Source organism: Miniopterus natalensis, chromosome 6 (genome assembly GCF_054644295.1).
Source record: "Miniopterus natalensis isolate mMinNat1 chromosome 6, mMinNat1.hap1, whole genome shotgun sequence".
NCBI classification, from domain to species: Eukaryota; Metazoa; Chordata; class Mammalia; order Chiroptera; family Miniopteridae; genus Miniopterus; species Miniopterus natalensis.
The window spans coordinates 46,874,965-46,902,361 of NC_142086.1; the positions used below are offsets into that span (position 1 = coordinate 46,874,965).

Genomic DNA, 27,397 nt, shown 5'->3' on the forward strand with positions numbered 1-27,397 from the left:
GAGCCGCACCGAGGGAGCGCGCACGCGTGCTAGCGGCGTCCTCGCCCTCCCACCCGCGGCTGCGCGCCGGGGGAGGGGCTACAGAGACCAGCCGCTGACCAGAGTGGCCTTAACTCCGGGACTCGCTCCTAGCGGCCCCTGGCGGATAGGGGAAAACATTGCACTCGCTGCTCCGGCCGCTTGGAAGGGCCGTTGTTTCAGCAGTTTGCTGTTCCTTCCAAATTGGGGAAAGCTGGACCCTGAGCACCTCAGAATCACGTGCCTTAAATGAGATCATGTTCCTCCGTGTCCTTCGAGTCTCTCCCGCTACAGAAAGGCCCCTAAGCTTTGGCACACACGAACCTTTCACACCCCACTGCAATGCAGCCTTGGAGGCAGGACACCCCTGTGAGTGTAGATTGCAGAACTGCGTCCCAGCTCCCCTTTCCCCGGCCAGCTCCTCCACCTGCAGCATGAGGAGTCGCCGCGTCTGGACGCAAAGCAAAGGCTGCAGTGATAATTCTTGCGTCACTAGCAGTAAAAGTAAATGCTAACGTCTCCCGTATCTGTACTGTACCATTTCTCATCCTGTACTCTCCAAACACTGAGCACAGTACTCACCACCTTAATAAGACTTCATCTTCACTTGGGAGAGGGGTAAGTACCTCTGCTTATTTGGCTGCATTTTTCGTTAATTCATTTGCAGTAGGAATTAATAGGAGAGTTCGTTTTTCTAATCATCCCTACAGGAAAATATTATTTACTGAATACTTGCATAATTTTCCCCCCTATTTACAAAACGTGATATTCCCTTTCTTCTTACCTGTTCCTCCTCCAAAGTAACTGCACTTGGGTGGAAGCATTAAGATTGTATTATCCTCATAAGAGCTCAAAATTACCTAAAGCATTTGCATCTAAGGAAAAAACCAGGGGCAGGTATTCTGTCCATGTAAAAATCTCTGCCACCTTCCTCCTTTCCACTTCCTGAAATTTCTTTTTACATAGAAACAAACCAGTGACCTAAAGTATCTCAGAATCACAGTAGCCTGTACTTAATTTTTTCCCCTCCAAGACAAAAATATAACCATATAAAAATAGTGTATCAGGCCAGGACAAAACCTATGAAGGGATTCAATAAACTTTAATGGTAGAGGAAGGTTTGGACTCAAAAAGACCTAAGAACAACATTCCACATGTCAAGGAGAATAGCAGGTATGCTCTTAGCACAATGTGCTTGATTTTATTTCTATTCCACCCTGTAGCTGCCTCCCCTCTCCCTATTGCTAAGAACTAGGGAAACTGGGTTCTAGAGATAAAAGTAGGAGGGAGACTTAGGTTTTATTGGGTTGTATTTTTTTCACTCACTTTAGTCATGTGATCACTGTGTGAACTTGTGAGAGTGTTTGGGTCTCATACTCATTTTCAAAACAAGGAAGTAGTAATACTAAATATAGGGTGTCCCAAAAAATGTATACACACACTTTGAATAATTATAAAGGCAGTGTTTATTAAAATACATTTCACTTTCAAAATTGAGCTATTAGCTGTTAAAGTGTGTATACATTTTTGGAGGGACACCCTCTATATGTTATACTTAATTATTACTAAGATTCCTTACAGTTCTAAAATTTTCTGAGCACAAGACATTTTTCTCCACACTATACTTATCTCACTAGAAATAACTGATACAATCTCTGCGTATTTGTGGTTAGATTAAGTTCTTAATTTTATGGAAGAAAATTAACGCATTTAGAGTTCAGATGCATTTTTGTACTTCTGGTATTTATAGGACAGATAATAAAACCTCCAAATATATATTAAATCCTTTTCACCACCAGGATATAAAGGTCTCCTTTTATTCTGATCTTCTCCCCCAAACTGAGCCCCCTCCCAAATTTCCTTAGCTCTAAAAGGAACATGCCCCAGTATTTCATAAGCAAACCTAGCTGCTGTGTATCAGACTTTCAGATTTTTCCAAGGGGCGAGGGTTTCAGAGTCTCAGAGCAATCACCCAGATTCCAAAGGGAAAAACAAGAACAAAAGAGATATTATAGATAGGTCAGTCGCACACAAACAAAACAAAACAAAACAAAACACAAAACAAAACAACATCCTGAGACACACACCGCAATAGTGAAAAGGGAGACAAGCCAAGAAATCAGAACTGGGACTTGTCCAAGAAGTCTTATCAGCCAACTTCAAGGACTGGAATACAAGGTCAACCCTGCCATTTTCTGGGGCATGAGAGGTAACTATTCATTTAATCATATATTCATTGGGCACCAGGCATTGTAATAAGCCCTGGGGATAAAATGGTGAGCAAGGTGGATGCAGACCCTATCTTCACACAGCTTGCAGAGCAAAAATACTTTCTGAGCACCTACTGTGAATGAGGCACTGCCCTGGACACTAAGCATGCAGCCTTTGTCTGGAGTATAGCAGTTTGGCAGCTTCATGCAAGTCAAAATAAATAGAATTCAAGCAGCTGCCCTCTTTTAGAGGTTTGAGTTCATCCACTGCAGATAAGACAATATCTAGGATTGCCAGATAAAATACAAGACCAGTTAAATTTGAATTTCACATAAACAATGAATAATTGTTTATTATAAATTATCCTAAATATTGCCTGCAATGTAGTAAAAAAAATTGCTGTTTATCTGAAATCTGAAACAAATTTATACTACTAAATAATTTTTCATTGTAGAGTTTTATTTGCTAAATTTGGCAACCTTAACAACATTATACTTTTTGATTAATATGTTCTGGATCTCTTTTCACAAAGAGATCTACATTCTTTTCAAAGGTAAGTACAGGTCTTAACATATGTAACCCTTAACTATTTTTATTAGTTGGATATGTCTTTTAAGCCCCCTTTTTCAGCTTTATTGAGGTATAATTAATGGACAATAAAATACTTATATAAAGTGTGCAGTTTATAGAGATGTACAGTGTACATATCTGTGAAAACACCACCATAATCAGGATAATAAATATATCCATCATCACCAAAAGTTTTCCAGTGCTCCTTTGTAATCCTTCTCCCCAATCTCTACCTAAGCAACCACTGATACATTTTCTGTCACTGTAGATTAATTTGAATTTTCTAGAATTTTATAGAAATGGAATCATACAGTATTACATTGACTGATTTTTAAATGTTGAACCACCTTGCATTTCTATGACAAAACTACTTGGTCATGGTGTATTATCCTTTTTATATATTGTTGGATTTGATTTGCTAATATTTTGTCAAGGATGTTGTCTGTTTCTTATGTGTGATATTGGTGTGTAATTTCTTCTTCTTAAATGTCTTTGTCTGATTTTGGTATCAACTCCTTTGTGTTTCAGAAGAGGATTTTTAGAATTCATATGTTGATGTAATTTGTATCATACTGGTATAATAAGGGAGTTGGGTATAATTGCATTGTACGTAGGTATATATGTATTAATTAGGTATAACTATTACTGTTATACTTAACTCCCTTAAGCTACTTGTATGTACAGTACAGTTTTTCTTCTCTTTTATGCTCAATTCCTCTCATTCTACCCCTCTTGTCATTTCAGATGCAGTACCTTTTTCTTTGCCAATTTGCTATAACTTCCTGTTCCTCTTTTGTGTTGCCCTTTCCTTTATTCTAAGCTTTTCTAGCTGTTCCAGTCTTCTGCCTTTTAATCTCAGGATGCATTCACTCAGTTATTCAAAGAGAGTTTGATTTCCTAGTGTGTGTGAGACACTGTGCTACATACTGTGATACAGCAGAGACATGACAGGGTTGCATGCAGAGCTGGTCTCCAGGTCCCTGACCATCATTAGTTTTTCTCTGACTAGGGAAACTGCTCTGGGTAGACAGGGGAACTTGATGGGGAATTCTTCCCGGACTCAGGGGTTGGACCGTTAGTTCACTCCTTATTAGGCTTTGTCTTCTCTGGGCAGGGTAGGAGTCTTGTTTACCCAGGGTTGTAAGCCAATTCACTGAAGGACAAATTGTGGAATTTTCTAAAGCTATACAAATTTACATAAATTACAATTTCCCCCTATTAACATACATTTAAAAATATATTCTCAATTTGTGCTAACTAGACTGGTAGCCTATGAAGGTCTGGAGGGCCAGGGTTTTAGGGTCGTGGGCCTTTCGGCATTTACCCTTCTCTCTTTGCCCCTTGGCTGCCCTGTTCTGAAGAGGCCAGCCTGGACTAACTCACATCTCTCCCTTTCCCTCAGGAGAGGGTCCCTTCTTTTGGCCCAGTTTTATCCAGCTAGAGTTGCAGGGAGCTGGGACAGAGACACGGTGAACGTTTTTCTAATGTGTTAAAGATTTGATCAGGCCAAAAATAAGATTTTTAAAATTTTCACTGTAACTGGAGTTGTATGCATTGTCTGTGGCTGACAATGACCTTTACTGTATAATTGAATAAATGACCCCAATACTAAATGCTTCAAGGGGGTAGAAATGTTGCTATAAAGACAAAATAGAAACCAGTCAATTAAAACTTGGCGAAATTCTTCAAAAACTTAAAAAAAATTTTTTTTTAAATTCACTTTAGAGAGGGGGTAAGGAAGGGAGAGACGGAGAGAGAGAAAGAGAGAGATTTGCTGTTCCACTTATTTAAGCATTCATTGGTTGATTTTTGTGTGTGCCCTGACCTGACCTGGGATCAATCCCATAACCTTGGCATATAGGACAATGCTCCAACCAACTGAGCTACCCGGCCATGGCCTTCAAAAGCTTTTAAAAATCAACTTATTCAATATGAACTGCTATAAGCTTTATTAAAACAAAGAAAAAAGAAAAGAAGGAATTTCAGGAAATCAGTAAATTGGGTCAAGTCAGTGAATTGAACATTTGGCAAAATTGGCAAAAGATTTTTTTTAAGGGTTGAGCTCTTTATTTATATTTTTTAACCCTCATCCAAGGATATATTTACTGATTTTAGAGAGAGGAAGAGAGAGAGAGAAAAACATCAATGTGTGAGAGAGAAGCATCGATAGGTTGCCCTCTCTACATGCCCTGACCAAGGATCAAACCTGAAACCTAGGTATGTTCCCCTGACTGGGATTTGAACCTACAACCTTTTGGTGTATGGGATGATGCTCCAACCAACTGAACCACCCGGCCAGAGCAGATACTTGCCTATTTTTTTAAAATGATTTTAGAAATGCTTTCCTATTTTCAAATCTAGAGAGAAGTGGTAACCATAGTGCAATACTCATATACCCTTCACCGAGATTCACAAATTATTAGTTTTGCTACATTGCTTTCTCTCTATATGGATAGGTAGCTGTAACTAAAACTATTTGTTGTTGGACAATCTGAGAGTAAGTTGCAGACATCCTGACTCCATAGAATATATCTGTAAGGATATTCTTGCTAAGGATAACCATGCTAAAATGATCAAATTTAGGAAATTTAACATCGATGCTATTCTATTCTCTAATGTATATAGTCCATATTAAAATTTTGCCAATTACTCTAATAAATAAATTATTATCCTTTATAGCAATATTTTTTTCCAATCTAGGATCCAATCCAGGTTCACATGTTGCATTTCTTTGTCCTGTCTCTTTTGTCTCCTTTAATCTGAAAAAGTTGGTCTGCCTTTTTTAGTCTTTTATGATATATACATTTTTGAAGATTGAAGGCAGTTATTGCATAGATTGTCCTTCAATTTGGTTTTGTCTTATTGCTACTCTGTGATTAGATTTAGGTTATTCACTTTGTCAAGGATGAGTGATATTGTGTCCTTGTCAGTACTTAACATCAGGAGGCACATGGTATCTTTTTGTTAAGGTGATGTTCACCAGATTTCTCCATTGTAAAGGTACCCCTTTTTCCCATTTATAAGTAACCTGTGGAAAGATAGTATGAGACTATGTAAATATCCTGTTGCAGGTTTCACTAATGGCTTTAGCATCTATTAATGATTCTTGCCTGAATCAACTATTACTACGTTGGCTATAAAATAATGGTTTTCTAACTCAATCGTTCCTCTACTTTCATTAGCTGACATTCTACTGTAAAAAACAAAAAAGATTTCCCTCCCCCCATTTCTTCCTTCCTTTTTCTATTTATTTATTTATTTGCATACTTATTTATATATACATGTAAGTTTCCATAGAAATTCAGACTCATTTTGCATTAAAAATTCTCTTCTGAAAAGCAAAGGGGTGAAGAGTGTAAAAGTTGTACTTATGCTTGAGAAGAATGTAGCTTTATATAATTATCACGAGTGAACTCATTTTGATGCTCAAATTGTTTTTGACTTGGCCAGTGGGAAACATCCCTTAGTTTTAAAAATTTGAATATTTTCCAAAATGCTGCTAAGAATAATTTTAGTGAATAAAAAGAACATATTCAAGACTATAATTGATATTTGTTGCTATATTCAAGAAGACTATTTCTTAAAACCAAGCTTTTAAAAATTTGTTACTTGAATTACTGATTCTTGAGTGAAATTGGCTTTTTGCTAGTGGCTCTTTAGGACCTACTACTGTTTATATAAAAATAGCATCCTGGTAATCATGAAAACAAAGTTGATCAAGATCAAATAAACTTCTTCAGGGTTTTTGATTTTTATTTTTCCTCACTTGAGGATATTTCTTCCATCGATTTTCAGAGAGAGCAGGAGAGAGAGAGAGAGAGAGAAACATCAATGTGAGAGAGACACATCAGTCGGTTGCCTTCTGCATGGGCCCCCACCAGGGGCAGAGACTGAGCCTGCAACTGAGGTACGTGCCCTTGGCCTGAATCAAACCCCAGGACCCTTTAGTCTGAGGGCCAGCACTCTAACCACTGAGCCAAACCAGCTAGGGCAGGCTTTTTGACTTTTAAAATATTAATTCACCAAGCAGTTGCTAAGTAAGGCCATTTCATTTATTGAATCCTTATGCTAGATATTTTTGCAAAGTTGACATTTTTTTCATTTGGACTTAAGATGCACAAAATTGGATTAATCAGAATCCTTTGTTTTCTGACATACTATCATCATTTTCCATGCATGGCCATTTTTCACATGGTTAGTTATTTTAAATAACATAATTAGTTATGATTTCATAAATAATTATTTTATTTTTAATTGATTTTAGAGAGAGGAAGGGAGAGAGGGAGAGAGAGAAACATCATGGGTTGATTCCCTTAATCACCCCCACAGGGGATTGAACCCAAAAACCTGGGTATGTGCCCTGACCAGGAACTGAGCCCACCACCTTTTGGTGTGCAGGACGACAGTCCAACTAACTGAGCCACACTGGACAGGGCACTAATTAGTTATTTTAAAAGCTGTGCACCTAAAACCCCACCATTCAAAACAAAAGCTAGAACAGACAATAACCCTATTACCTCACAATTCCACTTCTAGGTATATACCCAAGAGAAACCCTTGTTTATATACAAGAGGAGACATGTAAAAGAATAGTGATAGCAGCACTGTTTGTAATAGCAAAAACCTGGAAACAACCCAAATGCCTATCAGTGAAAGATAGCGTGAATAAACTGGTGTATGCCAGTGGACTATTATACAGCAGTCAAAATTAATGAACCATAGTGACACACAAGGAGTAAATCTTATTAATGTTGTATTAAAGAAAAAAGGCAGTCCCCAAAGAATAAATTCAGCTTAGTACCCTTCATATAATGTTAAAACACACAAATTTGATAAACAATACTTTTTAGGAATATAGATAGATGCAAAGAAACTATATAAAAAGGGAAACAGCGGAATCATAAACAAGGGTTTTAGAATATGGCTAGCTGGGGTGAGGGAAAACAGAGGGATGTGTTGGGGTGGAGGTTGAACACATGGCTAATGTAGGTTATTGTCATGTTTATTAACTGAGTGCTTTAAAGAAAATACATGTAAACCCAGACTTGGACATATGAGGAAAATCCTGTTTTCCAAAACTTTTACTGCAATTTTATTTCCAGAATTTCCAGATACAGCTGACTGATCTTTCATGTTAAGATCATTTGGGATTATACTGTATTAAAAAAATGAAGCTCATACTTTTATAGAAACAAACAGAAGGGAGTGAAATCCCAGTGACTAAAATGACCCTTCTTTAAAAATATAACTCTTTACTAGGAAAATATGAGAAAGTTTGAACAGAGTATTTTTTTATATAAATGGAAGTTGTAAATCATAATTTGCATTGAAAGCCTCTTTCATTTCACTTTTAACTCAGGAAAAAAGTTATCTCAGGTTTCAAAGTTCCTCAAAGTCATACATTATTTTTAATAGAGTAGCTAGTTTTTCATGTTAACCTAAATCCCTCCCTTAGAGAGCAGTGCCATGCTGCACTCTCCACTTTCTCTTCTTCTCCTAACTCATACACATCCTGAAAAACTGCTCTGACATCAGTTGTCCAGGAAACCTTCCCCCAAAGCCTCTCCCTCCTGCTTTTCCTTTATGATCCCAAAGTAACCTGCGCCCTTCTGAGTTTGTGAGCTCTTCATTAAAATGCTTGAAGTCCCCCCAAACTACTAGCAAGTGTTAAACCAGTGTAGGCTGAAGTGGGGAGAACCACAATTTGTTTAAGACCAGCGTTAGTTCCTCCTCTAGACCTCTGACGGAGTCCGGTCCCCAGAGTGAAAAGTGACAGCAGCGTGTAAGGAAGGGCCCACCTCAGCAGGGGCGCTTGAGACCCGAGCTGGTGGGCGTTTCAGCCGCGTGCACGCCCGCAAGCTCGCCGTCAGGGCCCGCACTCTGACAGGAGCGCGGCCTCGGATTGGATAGAACGGTGCATTCTGGGAGCGGCCGGGCCTTTGGCAGTGCTTTCTGGGAGTTGTAGTTTTGGGAGCCGGAAGTGGGGGTGGCAGGGATAGAAACCGCAGCTGAGGCAGCATTCACCACCGCTGCTGTCACCCGGGTGTGGTGCATCACTCTGAGCCCACCCGCCCTGGGTGCCCCCTCTGTTCCTGGGTGGAGGGGGCTCCGGGAGCCCTGAAGGGCGAAGCGGCAGGGACGCCTCTCTTCAAAGAGGAGGCGATGTCGCAGCCCGGGATGGGGCCAGAGCGCGCGGGAATGGAGCTTGGCGACTGCGAGGAGCGTCCGCCGGAGGAGAGCAGGTGGGCTGGGAAGGGGCCGGGGAGTCGGGGGCGGATGAGTGCACTGAACCACCGGGAGGCTCGGGAGCCTCGGAGAGCGTGCGGAGGCGTGCTGGGTGCAACAGACAGGAGGGCAACTGTTGTGGGTGACTTGTTTGGGAAGAAATTCTGAGAGGAGAGACGGGCAGGGCGTGGATAGGACGGAGGAGGGAACCGGCTTACAGAGGGTGAGGGAGGGTGGATGGGATATGTTGAGGCCAGGGGGAGCCGAAGTGGGTGCTGGAGAAGAGGTGAATATTGAGAGGTGCTGTAGTGAGGTTTTACAGGCCAGAGTCTATAGATAGGAGTAGGGCACAGGATTGGTGCCCTGACTGAAACTTGCGGTGACAGCAAGCAAATCGGGCCAACATTACGAAGGTTGACGTTATGAAAATGTCTGGGAGCAAAGGTTAGGCATTATAAGTGGCCTAGGAAGAAGCTTAGGCAGCGATGAGTGTGAGGAAGAAGGCGAGAAGGAGGGCCCGTGGACGAACGTGGGCCATTGTAACGGCAGTGGTGCTGGGTGGGTGCTTGCTAATGAGGCTAGAATTGCTGCGAGCCCTTTGTCAGTGCTGGGTCCCTGTCAGAGAGTGGCAGGACCTCTCTGGCATTTCCTTCTCAGTTTCAGGCCCTTCACTCCTTCCTCACAATGCAAAAAGCGATTGCACATTTATTTACATGGAACTATTGTCGAGCTCGTAGTTTCTAGAAATTAGAGGATTTAAGATTTTTAAAACTATTTTATTTATTTTTTAAATCCTCATTCGAGGACATGTTTATGGATTTTCGAGAGAGGAAGAGAGAGAGAAAGAGAGAGAGAAAACTTTGACGTGAGAGAAAAACATTGTTTCTCTCCTATGCACCCCAACCAGGGACCAAACCCCCAACCTGGGTAGGTGCCCTGACTAGGGAATCGAAACCACAGCCTTTCAGTGCGTGATGATGCTCCAGCCAACTGAGCCACACTGGCAAGGGCAAAAGCTACTTTAAATGGCGACTTATGTAGAGGTGTTTCCCATATTTACGGTTTGCTTCATTAACCCTGATCTTAACCTCTTAAGAATCAGCAATGGTGGCGGATAGAGCAAGAATGTGGCTTAAGGGAACCTTGTTTGACTTTTAAAAACATTCAGATACAGTTATGGTTTTAGGAGCAGCTGGGGTCCAAAGACTGGAGGTAGAATATTTATCTCTGAGAAAAATGTCAATAAGGGAAAATTAATGAGAGATGCCTGGGTGAAGACCTGGCTGGTTTAAAGGCTGATGACTCTTTTATGTGCAGTTTAGCCTATCATCTGCTGTACAAAACCTGGACTGACAGGACGTTGGGGCTCTTGCCTGAGATCTATGAATGATGTGTTAGTGAAACTGAACATCTTACTTCCCTTTTCCATGTTTCAGTTTCTGCCTGTGTATATTTGGTTATCTATTCTTCCTCCAGATGTCTGTGAAATGCTTCATGTAAGAGATCCCATATAAATTCAAAACAAGTCTTAGGGTTATTTTCATTTTCCTTCTACAAGTTTATGTGGGAGAGACTGGGTTCGAAATTCAAGTTCAAATTTTCTCCCCATAGCCAAACATCTAGCTGGGTTAGTTATTTACTTAATATATTTAACAAATACTTATTTACCACATGCCAGGACTGCTTAGGAGTCTTACAAGTAAACTTATTTAATCCTCATAACAAGCGGATGAGATAGATACTCTTTTACCACCATTTAACAGATTAGAATATGGAGCCATAGGATAAATAACTTGCCAAGGTCATATAGTGACTCCCTGATGGAACTGGGATTCAAACCCAGGCAATTTGGCTCCAGAGTCTGCACTTTTAATTCCCATGCTATGCTGCCTTTCACTTTGCTAATGTATAGTGAGAAAAAGTGTATAAGATAGCGAGCTTTATAGCATTCTTTGCCTGTCATTCAGGCCAGTAGGATAGCTCCTTTGTAGGTATCTTTTTCTGTTAGTCTTTCTGTGCTTGACTGTTTATTTTTCAATTACAGTTGACATTCAATATTATTTTATATTAGTTTCATGTGTACAGCATAGTGGTCAGACAATATATAATTTACAAAGTGATCCCTCTGTTAATTCTGGTACCCACTAGACATCATACATAGTTATTACAATATTATTGACTATATTCCCTATGCTGTACTCAAACCCCCATGACTATTTTGTAACTACCACTTTGTATTTCTTAATCCCTTCACCTTTTTCACACAGTCCCCCAAACTCCCTCCCATCTGGCAACCCTCAGTTTGTTCTCTGTGTCTATGAATCTGTTTCTGTTTTGTTTGTTCGTCCATGCTTGACTCTTAACCAAGGAACTCTAGTCAAAACTTAACTTTAGCAATGGGGTTATCACCATAAAGCTACTCATATTGTTGCTATAGCCTACTCTCTGTTGGTGGTTGGTTAACTCAGAATGTGTTGTTTAGTGAGGCTTCATGGAATTTATGGCTTCCTAAGTTCCAGATAGATAACTGGTAAATGCATGCCTTGTGCCTGAGAATTGAGGCATTGTGGCTGCGTTACTGCAAACCTAACCTGTCTATGGCCAATAAAACACCTAATTCACAAAAAATCTTCTTGATGAGATGGCATCATTTTCTTTATATATGAAGGATACAGCTTTTCAATATATTTTCTATCCTTTTTTTTTCCAAACTGTATCTTTATTAAAGATACTTTTCATAAACAATCATGGTATTTCAGGCAGGACATGGGCAGACAATCGTTAACAGTATACAACAACTTTCAAACTCCCTTCTTCAATGAACTACCAAAATCAGAAAGCCACTATAAAACCCAATGAAGTCTTCATCTGATGCTCTGAACAGGGAAAGTTTAGAGTGAGGGTTGACATTTCACATTAAGCATGTTGTTTAACAACTTTTCACAAGCCAACCCTGACTTTCAGGAAATGAAATGAAAAATGGCAGAATTATCAACCTGTAGATCCACAATCCAGAAAAGGAACTGCTGTTCTTTTGAGGGATGCCATCTCAATGGTGACACTGGAAAGTACAGATTGCCCAGTGTAACCAGTTCTTTTGGGTGAGGCCCCAATAGGAAGCCAAAGTCTATGCTTAAAGTGGAGAGGGAGAAAAGGACATGAAAATGAATTTTAGGTTTCCCACACCACAAGGTATTTGTGCCAGGATGGCTAATGCATGTCAACATCAAGGGACCCCTCCTCCCAGGAGCCAAGAGGAAGTCTCTCAAAACTAGAAGGGAAAGGTGTTTTTTTCCTCCACTTCAGTCCAGCTTTGTAGACATTCTATTAGTACTGTATGTCCTTCCCCCCAAAAACAACAATGAAGTGTTCTGTGTGCTAACAACATAGCTTTAAAAAAAAAAAGTAAAACAGAATTCTGCATTTTTATAAAATTTGATAAAAAATAGTATTTCAAACTGTACAGTCACCAGAATACAGTTATCAAAAATGCATACACTTCACTTGGCGTCTCCAGCACCTTCAGCTTTCAGTACCTGGTCTGTTTCGGCATTTCCATTTTCTGCAGGGTTATTCCCATCCTTGCAAGCATCAGTTTTCCCCTTTTTCCCTTTGAGTATCTTCTCTCCCTTCTTTGCAGGGGCCTTTTTAGGCTTGGGCTCGGCTTTGGAGGAGCAGGCTTAGCCGATAACCTGGCTGATCGTCTCTGTGGCTCGTCCTTTACCTTGGCTTTATCTCCTTTAGCATCCCCTTCAGCCTTTCTATTGAGCATGATGGCAGTGGTGGCCGGACATCCGGGCTGGACGCGGGGATGCAGCAGCATGTGGCCTTTGGTCAGTATGGGAGTCATTCTTGCCTCTTCACACTGCTCTCAATATGTTTTCTGAAAGCAGTTGATGTAGTGAAATGCGCTTAAGCTTTATAGTGAGATAGACCTGCATTCGAATCCTTGTTCTGCTGCTTAACTTGGCTCATCCTGTCCGAGTAGGAAGAATCATGCCTTCCTGACTGGTAAGTTCTGAGGCTTCGGTAAGATAATGTGCGTAAAGTTCCTCACAGAGTGCCTGATATGTAATGTACTAAATGCAAAAAAATGACAACTTTTGTCCCCTCCCCAGTTTTCTTGAAATAAGGCATGTGTGTGCTCTTTTGGTTGCTCTATGCGATGGTATAGCCTGTTCTTCCATGGCTTCTCTCAGTTGGGTGCACTGAGGACTAGCTTTTAGTTGGGTGTTGGGTGTTGGCCTAACTTTTAACTTCATCCTTGGAGTGCAGTTATGTCCCCTATTGTTTTCCAGCCAGCTAGTTACCACTCTAGCAAAATGCTATAGTGCTTAGGGATGATACTTCACTTTCCTTAGGGTTTCCTAAATGCCAATTTTGAGGTTTTTGTTTGTTTGGAGCTTTTTTAAGATTTTCTGGTGAAAGTACTAAACCATTAAAGGAATGGTTCTTCTAGCATTGCTTTGTTACCCTAGACTGCCTTGGGCTATGAAGTCTACTTCTGAGTTTGGAACCCAGCTACATGCACAGTTCTCCTGGTACAATGATTTAGAGAGTCAGAATTCAAGTATTAAGATACTTTTTAGTGTCTCCAAATTGAGCTCATTCCATTGACCAAAATCTTTTTCTCTTCTGTTCTCTATCTTTAGTTAATAGAATTTTCCACTCAATCAACCAAGCCAGAAGCCTCAGTGAAATATGATTCTTCCCTCTTCATTTTCTATATCCAAGCAGTCACCAGGCACTCTAAATTCTGTTCCTGATTTTTATCGTGAAGCTTTATTATTTTTTTCATTTCCAAATATATTGGCTTATATTAATGGAAAAATCCAAAGAGTAGTATTGTTTCAGGAATGGCCAAATGTAGCTGTGTGCTTAAACAAAAATTTGTCCCTATCTATGTGCTTCATTCTCAGGCAGACTTTTCTACAGGGCAACCCTCAGCAAATTGAAGTTTAATAATCCCAACTAAAAAAATAAGAAAGAAAGAATGCAGTCTCGATAGGTATAGCAAAAGCAAAAATTCTGGGCTGACCCTTAGACTGACATGAGTTATGTTCCTGTTTCAGGGTATGGAATATGCTCCTGAGTCAGGACTAAACTATGTGCCCAACCCTGGGTCCAGGATAGGGTGATACTTTCTTAGAACTTCATGGACCAGAGTAAGTGGCAGACGTGTGATTTCCCTGTGGAAAATTTTGAACATTGGGGCCTGTTACCTACAGAAAGGGACATGAATTCTGGGAAGATATAAACAAAATATGTATTCACTGAATAGCTTTATTATCTGTCATTGTGAATTATCTCAGTAGCCTCTTAACTAATCTCCCAATCTGAACTCAGTCCCCCAATTCCAGACAGCCTCCACACTGCCACCAGCTTAATTTAGAAGCAAAATTACTATAGTATTTTGCTCAGAAATGTTCAGTGGTTTCTCATTAAAAATATAAAATAGTCAAAACTCTTTCCCGGGTGTTCAGTCTGTACTTTAGTCCCTATGAAGTTCCCAGTTACAAAACCATGCATTCACTCGCTCTCACATCTCCTTCCTCACCATTCTCATTCTTGCTTCTCTGTCTCTTCTTTTGCCTGGAGAGCTCTTAGTCACCCTTTAAATAATGTTCCTTTGGAAGACATCCCTTACCTGTCCTTCTTCATCTCTCTTATTTTAGCATTTCTCACTTCACAGCATTTTATGTAAGTGCCCACTTTCCCCATTGCATTCTGAATACCCTGAGAGATGGGGACTCTTCCTCTTTAACCACCATAAACCTAGCATAGTGCCTGACGTATAATTGGTGTTCAGTGAATATTTGTTCAAGGAATGAAAATGGGAACGATTTGGTCATGTCTCATAGTTGGACAGTTGCCTGTGGTACTGTTACTGTTGAAAGGGCCTCTTTTTTCCCTTTCTTCCTATTCATTGACCATGCAAGGAGCCCTAAGCTGAAGTTTTTCTCAGTATCTACCCTCTCCATAGCTGCTTCTGCTTTTTATAGCTGCTTTATCACTTCTTCCACTAAATGAAATTTTTTTCCTGTTTTGATTTGTGGTCTTCGTTAAGTTTCACCAACCTACCTGGGTAGTTACAGAACAGCTCTGTCCAACATGATAGCCAGTAGACACATATAGTTATTAGGTTTAAATTAATTAAAATTAAATATAATTTAAAATTTCAGTTCTTTAGACACACTACCCAGATTTCAAGTGCTTAATGGCCGCAGCCGCTAGTGGCTGCTATTTTGGACGTCACAGATTTCCAGCATCACAGAAAATTTTATTGCTGTTATAGATGTAAATCTGAACCTTTCAGGAAACAACTACAGCATGCTTAAATGTTTTTAGTTCCCCTGGATTGGGCTCCCTTCAAGTTTAACCCATACTTGATTGGGAAGAGACAAGATTATTAAAGGAAGTCATAAATTGTAGTGACCGAAGAGGGACTTGACAAACTCTCTGTCAAAGTTTGTGGAGCCATGGCCTCTGCCAGTGAAACTCATGAGGACATAATTGAGTTTTTACTAGAAAATAACAGAATCCTGTAATTTCTAAAGGGTTCTAAGGCAGCCTCCCTATAAGCTCTCTCATTTGGATACTTTTGAGAAGAAAGTGGTAAGAGTCATAATCATTGCATAATGATTCCTCTTCCACCCTCCTTCAACACCTTTCATTATTTTATTTTTTCCTCCTCAAGAGGTTTTTGAGAATTTAAAATTTTCCAAGGTTTTTTTTCCTACTTGTTTTATTTTTGTTTTTTTTGTGCACTGTCTTATTGCTGTCTGGTTAGAGAATATGTCTGTACTACTTTTACTTTTGAGGATTTATTGACTTTTGTGTGCGTCTATGCCTTAGTACAAGGTCAAATTTTGTGAATGGTCTATGAATGTTTTAAAAAAGTGTTCTCAGGATGTAGTTTTCTAGATGTAAAAGAACAACCTTATTAATTATATATTATTCAGCTCTTCTTATCACTATTTTACTTTTGGTTTTCATGATCTGAATGTTAATCCCCCATTACCATTTTTTTCTCATTTCATTTTTCTTTTTCCCCCCTGCGGTTTTTATTTGTGTGTGTGTGTTTTGTTGTATATATTTTGAGGCCATGTTTTTAGATACATAAAAATAATGAGAGCTATGTTTTTATTATGCCCCCTTTTTCTTTTTTTAGTGATTCTTGCCTTGAATAGTTTCCTCCTGCCTTTTTGTTTGATTGACTTTCTTGTTTTAACTAGTTGAGTTTATTTATTCTGTTGACATTTATTTTTATCTCATATCTGTTTGGTCTTAATTCTGTCATCTTTTAAAAATTACTTTCAGCCCTGGCCAGTGTGGCTCAGTTGGTTGAGCATCTTCCCATGCACCAAGAGGTCACAGGTTTGATCCCCAGTAGGGGGTATGCAGGAGGCAGCAGATCCATGTTTCTCTCTCTCTTCCTCTCCCTTCCCCTCTCTCTCAAATTAATAAAAACATATTTTTAAAAAATGACTTATAATGTTCTCGCTGTTTCCTTCCCTCAGCAGTTTTTAAGGTAGGTTAGTTTTAGTTCTAATGATGGCCACCTTTTACTTTAAAATAGGATCCCTAAAACTGAGGTGACTGAAGCACTGTCTTCCCTCCTGTCCCTTTGCTATTGAGGTGAAGGTGTGTGCCTCCTTGACCTTGCTTGTAAAGCATTCTGCTATTCAGACAACGTAAGGTGTGACTGTAAGGGAATGAGGTTGGCTTTCTTACATAAATCATAAATTCAATCTTACTGTGTTGTCATAAAACTTACACATTTCTTCCATTCTATCAAGTAGGTAGATTTGAGTCTGTGTTATATACAAGGTACATCCAATACTGAAGAAGTCCTTCTCAGCTTTTCTTCTTCAGTGAGAGTGTCATGAACATAAACAGGGCCTTGGAATCTGTACTCACTAAGAAGAAATTGCCCCTAGTTTAAATGCAGTGGAGATATTCTTTGGATGTGGAGCACTGTGACCAGTCTTAATTATGTTGTAGACTGTCCAATCCCAGCTAGTTTTTGGCAGAATTTTCTCTGGAGCAGAATGGGTGAGAAGGTTTTGTAATAGGTATCCCTTCTGATTTAGTTGATTTATTAGATTTGTGCAATGGAAGTTCAAAGGAAAATGACAGAAAAAGGAAGGAATATTTCTATAGATTTCTCCACTCTGAAGCAGTTGTTTGTTAACTTCATTTTATGCATGAGGGACCTGAAGCTTAAAATGTTTAAATGGCTTCCCCGAGGATGCACAGCTAGTTTGTCGAGAGCTGTAATTCAAATTTAGGTTGGCCTGACTGTGAGGCTTGTTCTCTTTCCACTGAATGACATTTTCTCTCTGCTTATTAAAAATACAAACTAAATAGAAAAGCCATTGTCCCTGTCCTTAAGGAAATAAGCCACATACTGTTAAATAACATTTTTTTAAAAGGGTTATTAGGAGGAATGGTATATTGACAGCATATGTAATAAGGTTTCTTACAAAGGAGTTATAGCAGGTCAGATTATTTAAAACTTATCCTGGGAGGAGGCTGACTTAGAGTTGAGCCTGAATCCCTGAATGGGACAAGAAGAGAAGCCTTCCAAGTGAAATGTCTGCATGAGTAAAGTCATGGTAGTAGGCATGAGGTTGGCTTGTATGTAATAGAGTATATTAAATATAGAGAGAAACTATATTCAAATTGAGAATACTGAGCAGGGAAGTTGGTATTTAGATTGGGGACACAGGTAAGGAATTTGTATACCATCCATGGTTAGGTTTTTAACATAAGAGATTTTACTTCCTTTTGTTAAATCTACTCATTGAAATTCAATAACTTTGATATCATTCAAATTTAGTGTGATTGGTAAGACTTTTTTGAATAGGTATGAAGCTGCAAAGTGTGCTTACAAGTACTACTTACTCTCCTGGACATTAAGATTCTGCTGTCAGCCAGTAAAGGGATGGGACTGGCTAGGGTTAGGTCCTCCTAGGTGCAGAGTGGAGAAACTGTATAATAGATAGAGTCAAGTATTTTTTTCTATAAGCATATTATTATTATTATTCTTTTTTATTTCAGAGAGAGGAATGGAGAGGGAGAACGAGATAGAAACATCAATGAGAGACCCAGGCATGTGCCCTGACCTCGAATGGAACCATGACCTCCTGGTTCATGGGTCGACACTCAACCATTGAGCGACACTGCCCGGGCAGCATATTATTTATTTTAAAAACATCATAAATATTTAACTACATATTCTACAAGTTAAATACTATATAATTAAAAACAGAAATTATGGAGCCAGATAAGAAGAAAATTGCCACCTCAGTGTTACCAATAATTATTTCACTTCATTATGCTTTCCTGTACTTTAAGAAGGAACCCATTACTTCTTTCCAGGAAGTGTTTTTGGGCATTAAAATTCCCAGGTGCCTGCCTGACCACAGTCTTTCAGCATAAAATACCCTTGATACTTGAGTATTTAAAAAATCCTCATGATACTTTTCAGCTTCTTGTTTACTAACTTTGTTCAGATTATTGATCTTTCATTAATTGATATCCTCAAGGAAGGCCTAAACAACTCTTCTCTATTTACCCTCATGTAGCCAAAAGTAGCTACTATTAACATATTATTTCTTATTTTTATGCTGAGATCACAAATATAATTTTATATTCTGCTTTTTATACTTTAACCTACTATTATTAGCTTTGGGAACTCTTCCTAATTAAAAATTTCAATGGTTTTGTGATGTTCCATCATATGGACGTCACATACCTTGCCTCATATTCCAGGGATCAAATCATTACCTGACTTGAGACAACCTGATTTTCAACTCTGATCTCAGATAGATACCATTATTCATTTCACATAAATGGCACACCAGAGAGGGGATATGCCAATAAGTTGAAGTTATTTCCTTTTACCACGAAAAAGAGCATTGGGGCTTGAAGATAGGCCAATATATGTTTCTTGGATTGAATCTCACTTTATAATTGCATGATACTTATTTACTATTTATTTCACTTATTTAGTGTAACACTTTCAAAAATAACATTTGCTTATAACTTTTTTGTTTTAACCTTGAGTGCCACTTCTAATTGTGATTTGGCAACCTTAAAACTGAGTTGGCATTTAGGAAAACTGTTTTTCCTTGGATATCCTTACTTGAGTTGCTTAAGCAATTCCTGTTCCTCTTTAAAGGAGGAATGTAGTCAAAATCCTCCCAAAAGGAAACAGGTAGGACTTTATTCTGGGACTGGCTTTACTATTTGTTGATGAAAATGATTCTGATAGAGATGAATTATGCTGGCCCTTGCCCCTTAGGCCTGGTTCTTCCTTGGCACAGGGTGAGCAGCTTAGAAAGACTGCTTTTAATTTATGGTGAATAAAGGAGGACACTTTGTATACTTGCAGAAGTGGCTCTGCAAAGTAGTGCTTTGAACCTAGTACTCTTCGAAGAACTGGCCTGTGGCCACAGATATAGGTTACATATGAATACAGGGTGATACCATCCAAATAATTATTATCAAACAGGTTTAACCTAGGAAATACTGACCTTACTTGCTAAAATGTGGTTAAAGAATGGGGAGGGGTATTTGATTTCTTGTGGTGATCTGCTTACTTGCATCTAAGATTCGGATATGAATGGATTAATCCAACCACTGTGTATGAGCATCAGTTGAATTTAGTATTTCAACTCTGAAAATGATAACTATATAATTAGAATGAAGGACCCTAAAAAGGTAAAAACACTAAACAGACTAGCTATGTAAATCAAAATTTTTAAAAAGTTTATTTTTCTTCTACATAAGCATGTACCAAATATAGGTGGTTTGGTATATCTTATAAGAACCACATTCTTTTGTAGCTTTGGTATCTCAGGGACACTTTATTGTGGGGAAAGAAAATTCTTTAGTTTTGTCCAGAAAAGTTGTCAGTAGATCTGAATGCTCAGGGTTTCTAGGATTTCAATGCTCTTTGTATCATTTTGGAATTAAAGTCCTAGGATGATACGATACTTGGTGTCTGCTTTCAGGATTTATCATGATGTTCTTTAACAGTTAAGCTTGTAAGATCAATATAGAATGAATCAGAACACAGATATGCATAGTAACTTGAGGAACCAGACTGGCTGTCAGGCCTGCAAGACTTGATTGTAACTTTTGGAATGTGAAAACTGTGTCAATAAGAACAGGTCAGATTAGCTCTGAGAAAGCATAGGAGACAGAGAGTCACTTAAGGGAAAGTTGGCAGTCAGTTGGTCTCTGTAATGGCAGTTTCTCACAGTAAAACAATAAATGACATTTTAATGACCACCTCACTCCTGTGTGCATCTTAGTTATCTTGAGATATCTCCCAGGGCTGGTGTAGAAATAGAACTGAGAAATTGGCAACAGGTACATGAAAAGGTGTTCCACATCACCGATCATTAGGGAAATACAAATCAAAATCGCAGTGAGTCCTGGCCTGTAGGCTCAGTTGGTTGAGTGTCGTCCCATGCACCAAGAGGTCACCAGTTTGATACCTGGTCAGGGCACATGCCCAGTTTTTGGGCTCGATCCCGATTTTGCGGGAGGCAACCTATCGATGTTTCTCTCTCTCATCAATGTTTCTCTCCCTCTCTGTCTCTCTCTAAAATCAATAAAAACATATATATTTTTTAAAAACCACCACAATGAGATGTCACCTCACACCTATTAGAAGGGATAGCATCAAAAAGAAAAGAGATAACAAGTGTTGGTGAGGATGTGGAGAAAAGGGGACTCTTGTGCACCATTGGTGGGATTATAAATTGGTGCAGCCACATTGGAAAACAGTATGAAGATTCCTCAAAATATTTAAATTAGAACTATATGATCCAGCAATTCTTCTGGGTATATATTCAAAGGTAACGAAATCACTGTCTCAAAAAGGATATCTGCATTAATTTTTTAAAAAGGTATCTGCACCCTCGTGTTTATTGAAGCATTACTTACAGTAGCCAAGACATGGAGAAAACCTATGTGACCACTTATAGATAAATGGATAAAGTAAATGTGATATTGATACACCTCCATACAAAGGAATATTATTCATCTATAAGGAAGAAGAAAATCTTACCATTTGAAACAAAATGGATGGACCTTGAGGGCATTATGCTAAGTGAAATAAGTGAGACAGTGAGAGGCAAATACTGTATGATCTCACTTATATGTGAATCTGAAAAACCCAAACTCATAGCAACAGAGAACAGATTGTTGGTTGCCAGAGGTGGGGATGGGGGTGGGGGAAATGGGTGAAGGTTGTCCAAAGGTACAAACTTTCAGTCATAAGATAAATAAGTTCTGAGGATGTAATATACAGCATGGTGACTATAGTTAACAATACTGTATTGTTTATTTGAAAGTTGCTAAGAGAGTAGATCTTAAAAGTTTTCATCATAAGAAAAAAAATTTAACTATGTGAGGTGATGGATATTTACTAAACTTATTGTAGTAATCAGTTTGTAATATATACATATATCAAATAATTATGTTGTGCACCTGAAACTAATATAAAGCTATATGTCAATTATATCTCAATAAAAATGGAAGGGGGAGAAATAGAACAGGGGAATATGGTGGCTCCAGTGTTTAATGGTGTAACATTAAGAAAGCCCGGTTATCTCCCAGTTTGAATAAATTCTTGGTCTCAGGGCTTTCAGATCAGAAGACCAGAGTGAGATCCATCTGAGTTTCTCTTTTTAGATGATGCTCCTATACCATACCTAGCTTTATTCACTTTATTGAATATGTCTGCCTTTATGTACTCATCCACCTTTTAAAAATGAGTCAGAAAATGTACAAAAATGTGTAAGAGGTTCATTTTGAGTATAGATAGAAAGAATTCCAATTCAAGACCCTCCCATACCTGTAGGTATTTAAAAAATGTAAAATAGATATGGTGAAAGTTCCTTAAAAAATTATTACCACTCTCATTACTGTTCTTGAAAAGAGAAAAGAGTAGTATTCCAAAAATAAATTAAAGGGCAAGGTAAACTATCCAGTATAACAATTGGGGACTCAAAAAGAGGAGTTAGACATCTCATCTCCTTATGTTTTCCTTATATAGTTTGATTTGGTGCATCCAACTTTTTTCATTCAATTGCAGTTGGTTTTGAGTTTTTATGGGGTTGGAAGCTGTGTTGAGAAATGCTGGGGATATAGGAGGAAACTTGAAGATCATCTAGGGCAGCAATTTTTAAACTTTCCACTAAAGTGCTTTAGATGGTCCAGGAGAATAAGTGAATAGTTGACTGATTTGGAGACATGTCCCAAAATGCCCAGTGCAAACTTAAAACACTTTTGTCTCAATTTTAGCTTAAAAAAATCACAGGGGGAAAATCATAGGCAATTTATATTCTTGTCCATAATATTCATGTCTAGGTATGTGTACTTAGTGCTGGAAATATAGTGAATAAAAAGTCATTTTTTGGCTTTTTTGTTTGGCAAAAGATGTGTGGTTTTGAGGAAATGCCCTCATCTCTATATGTATTGTCCATGTAATGTCATTGTCCAGAAAAGGATCTTGATGGTTCATACTCCTAGAAACACAGGGTTATCGGCTACTAATGTGAGGATTGAGTGATAGCAGATGAAGATCACCTTGCAAAGCATAATAGGCCATGTAAATGTGAACTGTTTGTTTTTTTTATCTTTACATCTTCAATCCTCTCAGAATTGGATCTTATGACCAAGTGAAAAATTAATAGGGGAGAGAATGTTAGGATGCGGGGCAGAAGGTTTCTTGCCTTAGACTTTCTTTCACATGATCAGAATTAGGTACAACAAGTTAACTAACCATTGGTACAATTAATGCTCTTGCAGGAGGGAGCACTGGCAGTTGCTGGGTAATTTGAAGACTACTGTGGAGGGTTTGGTGTCAACCAACAGCCCCAATGTCTGGTCCAAGTATGGTGGCCTGGAGCGGCTTTGCAGGGACATGCAGAGCATCCTCTATCATGGGCTCATCCGTGACCAGGTATGCAGACCTTCTTTTTTGCCAGATTGGGTACATTAGCTGTTGGAAAGAAACAGTTGCAGTAAGTTGTTGGCAGGGAGAAGATGATGGCCACTAGTCTGTGAGCCTTTGAAGGAAGGACTGTACAATGTGATGATGACAAGGAAGGGGACAAGGACAATGACGATCAATCGATTATTGGGGTTTTTCTCTTAGGATCATCCTAGGACACATCTGAGAAATAGTTATAGAATATCGTCATTTTTAGCCCAGCCGGGCGTGGCTCAGCGGTTGAGCGTCGACCTAGGATCCAGGCGATTGGGGTTCGATTCCCGGTCAGGGCACATGCCCGGGTTGCGGGCTGCAGCCGATCAATGACTCTCATCACTGAGGTTTCTATCTCTCTCTCCCTCTCCTTTCCTCTCTCTGAAATCAATAAAGGTATATTTAAAAAAAAAAAAAAAATTAAATAAAAAAAAAGAAGTCATTTAGAATATCGTCATTTTTAGAATATCCTATGAGCAGTCATTTGTAGACAACCGGTTGATGCTTATGCGTAGTTGTAGTTATAGCTTAATTTTTTTTTTTTTAATCCTCACGCGAGGACATTTTTCCCGTTATTTTTCAGAGACAGTGGAAAGTGGGGGGGAGAGGGGGAGAGAGAGAGAAACATTGTCGTGAGAGAGACACATCGATTGGTGCTTCCCACACTCACCCGGACCAGGGCCGGGGATCAAGCCTGCAACCGAGGTACGTACCCTTGGCCGAATCGAACCCGGAACCCTTCGGTTCCCAGGCTGACGCTCTACCCACTGAGCTAAACCGGCTAGGGCTAGCTTACTTTTAAAATATAAACTTTACTGATGTTGAGTTTCTTTTCCTTAATATCCTCAAACACTCTAATAAGCTTTGGGTATTGAAAATGAGTGGAAGCTAATAATTTTTAATGGTTTTTGCTTATCTTTGGCAATTACTCCATTTACAGTGTTTTAAATAAGGTTTGGACTGAATAAAATTGTCAGGTGAGTCATTGTGTCTGGTGTCCTCCTACTTCTTAAGAATCAAACCTCACAAATTGTGTGTTCCCAAACACTCATGCTGTTTTCAAGTCAGAGCCTGGTATTTTTCCCTGGAACTCTTTTCCCTGAGTCAGGTTTATCTTTCTTTTTTATTAGAACTTATTCTCAACTAGCAGTCACATCAGGAAAGATCTAATCAATGAATTGATATTAAAGTATTTGTAGTTGATAGGATTTACTGTGCTACCCTCCCTTCTAAAAATATGTGCATATTATCTCTAAACAATATCTTTAAACCAGTGTTCCTGTTGGAGATTTTTTAGAATTTAGTGGAAAAGTTGGCTTAGGTTAGATTTTCTTTATTCAAAGTAAGTTCTAAAAGTGAGGCCTTTTCTTTTAATGAGTTTTAAAGATAGGGGAAACTTTTTAACCTTTAAAGAATTGTTCTTAATGTTCATCATTATTAAAACACCATTCTAGGAATTTGGAGGCAACATAGTGTAGCAGACCGACAAAAGCCTTTAAAATCAGTTAGAACCTGGATTTAAATCCAGACTCATTGCTCAGGTCCTGGGGGTGGGGTGGGGGAATGACATAGTAGTTACAGTTATAGACTTTTGAGTCAGACTGCTCATATTTTAATCTCAGCTTCACCACTGTGTGGTGTTGGGTAAGTTATATAACACTTTGTGCCTCTGTTTCCTCATTTGTAAAATGAAGAGATAACACTGGTACCTAACTTAGAGGATTGTCGTGAGAATTAAATGAGATAATACATGAAAAGCTTTAGAAAATCATAAGAAATTATCAGTCTTAGCTATTAGGTAATATTACCTTTTGAGCCTTGCTTTTGTCATCTGTAAAAATGAGGATAATGTTATTTATATCATAATGTTTGATGGAATGATTAAATGAAGAAGCATACAAATTTGCCTCCTGAAGTTCATGGCACGTAGGAAGTAATTAATAAGTGTTCCTTTTTTTAAAGTTTCAAGTTACATGTAGTCCTATGAAAAAAATAACTGTGAACATTGGAATTTACAAAACAAATAAGTTAACCCACTGCAATCTGGTTTCTTCTTTTACCACTGATGATCTTGGTACTAAAGTTTAAGTAAAAATGACATGTATGTTACCAAACCTAATTAACATTTCTCCTTTGCACACTGTCTTATATTCTTCATTATTGCCACCATCAGATCTTCACTTTTATGGCATTATTATTTTATCATGTCATAGAGACCTTCTCTTACCTCTGTGACTGACCACTCATTCTTAGTTTCTTTCCCTGGAATCTCTTCCTCTTGGATTTTAGTTTTTTGTTTGTTTTTAAATATGTCTTTATTGATTTCAGAGAGAGGAAAGGAGAGGGAGAGAGAGACAGAAACATCAATGATGAGAGAGTCATATATCTGCTGCCTCCTGCACATCCCCTACTGGGGATTGAACCCGCAACCTGGGCACGTGCCCTGATTGGGAATCCAACAGCAGTCTCCTGGATCATAGGTCAATACTCAACCTCTTAGCCATGCTGGCTGGGCTGGATTTTAGTTTTTAATGGGGTTCTGTCCTATGTCCTTACTTCTTCTTACTTTGTTCATTTTCCTGAAGCAGTCTTATCCACTTGCATTGTTTTAATTGTCTTCTATACACTAATAACCCTAGGCTCAGACATCTCTACTGAACTCCAGATCCACAAGACTAGCTGTCTGCTATATATTATCTGGCTATGTGTCCTACAGGCCAAGCACAACATGACCCAATACAAACTTATTTTCTCCCATGAGATTGCCCTTCCTCCTGATATTTTTAATACTAACTTGTGGCCTTGCCAGCTACTCAGTATCCCAAGTTAGAAACTTGGGAATCATGCCAACATGTTTTACAAAAACTCAATATGAGTGTCCCGGACCGATGACTGAAATAGCTACCAGATTAGTGACCCTGCCTTCTAGTGGTTAAAGTACCTTCGTCTTGATAGCAAAAGGATTCTATTACTGAATTTACAACGTCATCTAGAGTAATCACATAACCATATTACAAAACAGTTTGACCATCTGTGCCAGAAAGAAAAAGTGTGTCATGATGAAATAGTAGTCAGTGAAATTGTCAAGTGAAAGGTGCTTGGCAAATGCAAAGCAATATTAACATGTCTTGTTCTAGAGCAATATTAACATGTCTTGTTCTAGTTATTAAAAGTTTTGATATCTGTGAAGGCACCTGGTTATCACAGTGAAGAATATTAAAGTATGTGGCCATCTGCAAAAGAGCAGTTGTGTTAATAGTAAAAGCAGAGCAAAACAGGCAGATCTGTCACACACACACACACACACACACACACACACACACACACACACACACACACACACAGCAATTATAAGCCCTAGTGGGAAGAATAAAAAACAAAAAAACAAAAGATTCCTTTTAATTTCACCACTGCTCTGTTCTGCCTTGTAAAGACCTAAAAATTAATGTCTGTGTCAAGGACTTGTTGTCCTCTTTCATTTCCTCCCCAAAGATTAAGGCTTTCAAAGGTCTGGCTGCTGCGTCATGAAGAAGCTATTCTGGGTGTTGTGCCCTTGGAGAGGGGGAGGGGATACAATGATTCATGAGGGTCATTTCTTCTGTGCTTTCATAAGGATGCATTATGGAATGTGTAGTATATTTTTTTTAAAAATCAGGGCCTTAGGAAAGCTATAGCATCATGACCAATATTCTTAGAAAATCTCATTTTCCTTGACAGCCTGCATCTGGGCTTTTAGTCCTTCCATAGCAATAACAATCACTCTTGAATTTTTTTTTTTTTTTTTTTTTTTGGTGCACTTATGTGCTTTTTAAAATACTAAGATTGTGCTGTATATATCACTCCATAACTTGCTTTAAAATATTTAATTTTTTAAATGGACAGTACATTTATATGGTTGAAAAAACAAAAAGTGTAAAACCATATTCAGTGAAAAGTCTCATTTCCTTCCAATCCCATAGGTAACTACTATTTACCAGTTTCCTTCCAGAGAATTTTTATGCTTATAAAAGCAAATCTGAATAATTTTCTTTGCTACACCTGATTTTTCACACAAATAAAAGGACACTGTAATCACTGTTCTGCACCTTGCTTTTTTCACTTGATGTATCTTATAATTTATTTAAAATCATTACTTAAAGAGCTTCATTCTTGTTTATAGCTGTCATTTTGTAAGGTTCCCTTGTATGTATATACCATAATTAATTTAACCAGTCTCCTGGTAGTGGACATTTAGGTTGCTTTTGGTCATTTACTGTTAGGAGTAATGCTACAGTGAATAACTTTGTATATAGGTCACTTGGCCCTTTACTATATTCCTAGACATAGAATTCTTAGGCTAAAGGATAGGTGCTTTTCTTCTTTTTT

The 27,397-nt window shown here is 38.6% G+C and overlaps 1 protein-coding gene and 1 pseudogene across 4 annotated transcripts in view; one reads left to right on the forward strand and one right to left on the reverse strand.

Moving 5' to 3' along the window:
* The first annotated feature begins 8,799 nt into the window (after positions 1–8,799).
* Positions 8,800–27,397, forward strand: part of RUBCN (rubicon autophagy regulator) — a 50,250-nt gene continuing 31,652 nt past the window's right edge. For all 4 annotated transcript variants that reach the window (XM_087818203.1, XM_016199981.2, XM_087818204.1 and 1 more), the window contains exons 1-2: positions 8,800–9,041; positions 22,855–23,008. In XM_087818203.1, the coding sequence (XP_087674329.1) occupies positions 8,962–9,041; positions 22,855–23,008 (234 nt within the window). In that variant the 5' untranslated portion in view covers positions 8,800–8,961. The remainder of the gene's footprint in view (positions 9,042–22,854; positions 23,009–27,397) is intronic.
* On the reverse strand, positions 12,525–12,796 carry LOC107527261 (non-histone chromosomal protein HMG-17 pseudogene; annotated as a pseudogene).